Source organism: Galeopterus variegatus, unplaced genomic scaffold (assembly GCF_000696425.1).
Source record: "Galeopterus variegatus unplaced genomic scaffold, G_variegatus-3.0.2 Scaffold3382, whole genome shotgun sequence".
NCBI classification, from domain to species: domain Eukaryota; kingdom Metazoa; phylum Chordata; class Mammalia; order Dermoptera; family Cynocephalidae; genus Galeopterus; species Galeopterus variegatus.
Window position 1 is genome coordinate 217670 of NW_007729493.1, and position 2347 is coordinate 220016.

The 2347-nt window shown below is 51.0% G+C and overlaps 1 protein-coding gene across 1 annotated transcript; it reads left to right on the forward strand.

Moving 5' to 3' along the window:
- The first annotated feature begins 818 nt into the window (after positions 1 to 818).
- MRPL51 (mitochondrial ribosomal protein L51) lies at positions 819 to 2111 on the forward strand. Its single transcript, XM_008584848.1, has 3 exons — positions 819 to 1034; positions 1119 to 1229; positions 1796 to 2111. The coding sequence occupies exons 1-3, from the start codon at positions 956 to 958 to the stop codon at positions 1990 to 1992; spliced, it is 387 nt and encodes a 128-aa protein (XP_008583070.1). The 5' UTR covers positions 819 to 955; the 3' UTR covers positions 1993 to 2111.
- The last annotated feature ends 236 nt before the right edge of the window (positions 2112 to 2347 follow it).

Sequence of the window (2347 nt, forward strand, 5' to 3'; positions counted from 1 at the left end):
GAGAGGCAGTTCTCAAGGTGGCGGAGAAACCGGCCAACCCACAATAGGCGGAGGCAAAGACCCGCCTCTGAGGCAGGAGCCGCGCGGGCAAACCTCACGCAGTTCAGTTCAAACCTCAACGACTGCAAGGGGGCCAATCGCGAGGCTCGCTGGAGAGGCCAGCCAATCACAGCGCAAGGGCCGGAGCGCCCGGCCGCGCCGCCGAGGGAGGGGCGGGGCCTGGCGTGAGGTTCGGCCAGGCTCCCCACGCCCCTCGCCTTGCGACTGTCTTCTTCCCACTGGGTTCCCTTTGCCCCGGGCGGTAGAAAGGGGGCCCTACCAGTGACTGCCAGAAATGTCGCTTTCCTAGCTGGGCGGTGGTAGTACCCCTGGAATAGGGACCCATTCAGTCACCTCCCCCGGACAGGAGACAAGTCCAGGCTGGGAGTTAGGAAGCTTGGGCTCTAATCCAGGTTTCGCCATCTCCTCCGCTAAGTGACGTCCGGCAAACCACTTCATTCTCCGAGCCTCAAATTTCCTCCCCTGTAAACAGGCATAATAAAAACAGCTACGGCGCAAGACTGTTGTGAGGCACACAGAAAGGGCCTGGTCTTTGAACACTCCGAAGCTCCGGGTTCCAAGTTCTGGACCTTCCTCTCCCTCACAGTTGAGGGACGCCCAAGGAAACAGAACAGGGTGAATTTTCTTGAAATTCCAGTTTGGGGAAGACCTAAATAGCAACGAGGAGCGTCATTCCGCTCTTCCGGAGCTCCAATACTTCCAGCGGTTAGACCGGAAGCGCCGAGGCGGGCTCTGCGCCCAAAGCTACCTGGGTAAGGCACAAGATGGCTGCTCCCACCCTGGAACCCGTGTGAGGCCAGCGGAGACGGTCCCTGTTGTCATTTCCTTGACGACTACGTCTGGTCTTCATTGTTGGGCTTGTTTGGTGCCCTGTCGAGGGGGAAAGACTACAGCAATGGCTGGGAGCCTGTCTCGGGGGGCAGGTAGGGGCTTGTGGGGCTGGGTGCCCCTAGCCTGCAGAAGCTTCTCTCTGGGTAAGTGGGTGATGTAGAAGGACGGCTGGAAAACTACTTCTTAGTAGGCGGCTCGGATTCATTCCCTCTCTTTCTCGCCCCTAGGGGTTCCTGGGTTGTTCCGTATGAGGCTCACCCTCCCGCCGCCCAAAGTGGTTGATCGTTGGAACGAGAAGAGAGCGATGTTCGGAGTGTATGACAACATCGGGATCCTAGGCAAGACTTGACTCTACGTGATGCGATTACGCTGTAACGACTAACTTTTGCGCCTGTGTAGAGAATGGCACTGTAGGGCGCGCCCGTGGCTCACTCGGGAGAGTGTGGTGCTGATAACACCAAGTCCATGGGTTCGGATCCCATATAGAGATGGCCGGTTCGCTCACTGGCTGAGCGTGGTGCTGACAAGCCAAGGGTTAAGATCCCCTTACCAGTCATCTTTAAAAAAAAAAAAAAAAGTATTGTGCTCAATAGTAAGAGCAAACACTTATGTGGCTGTTTACATTGTGTTCGGCACTGTTCTTAGTGCACTACAAATATTAACTCATTTAATCCTCATAATAACCTTTTGACTTTACAGATGAGGTAACTGAGGAACAGAGAAGTTAAGTAATTTTTCCAAAGCTAATAAATGGCAGCGTCAGAATTTGAACCCCAAGTGTCTGGCTCTTAATACTGTGTTCTAAATGTGTCTTGACTATCGGTGCTGCTGAGGAAGATGCAGCTGTAAGTTGAAGGCATAGCTGATCTAGGCTGGAACTAATATGTTCTCTCACATTACACAGGTAACTTTGAAAAGCACCCAAAAGAACTGATCAAGGGCCCCAGGTGGCTTCGAGGCTGGAAGGGGAATGAATTGCAGCGTTGTATCCGAAAGAAGAAAATGGTTGGAAACAGAATGTTCATTGATGACCTGCACAACCTTAATAAACGCATCAGCTATCTGTACAAACATTTTAACCGACATGGGAAATACCGGTAGAAGAGAAAGCAGGGAACCGTGGAAGAGGCACATGTATCACCTTGGAGAAGGGGAAAAGTACTTTTTCCTAGGAGGAAAGGGCTTTGTATGCTCTGTAATAAAATGGAGCTTCTTTGGAATCTGATGTCCACACTTTTATTTTCTTCTAAATGCTGCTTCTACTTATTCATGTAGACTATCCCTAAGTCTTAGGCTTGGACTTCACCACTTGCTCTTTACAGTCAAGCTAAACCTGTGGCCTTAAAACAAGTTGGTGAGAGTACTTTATTGTTGGCACTTTTTGACATTGAAAGTGGTAACTTTTAATTGCCCCATAATGCAGTTATATTAAAAGCATTTCTAAAGACCCTTCCAC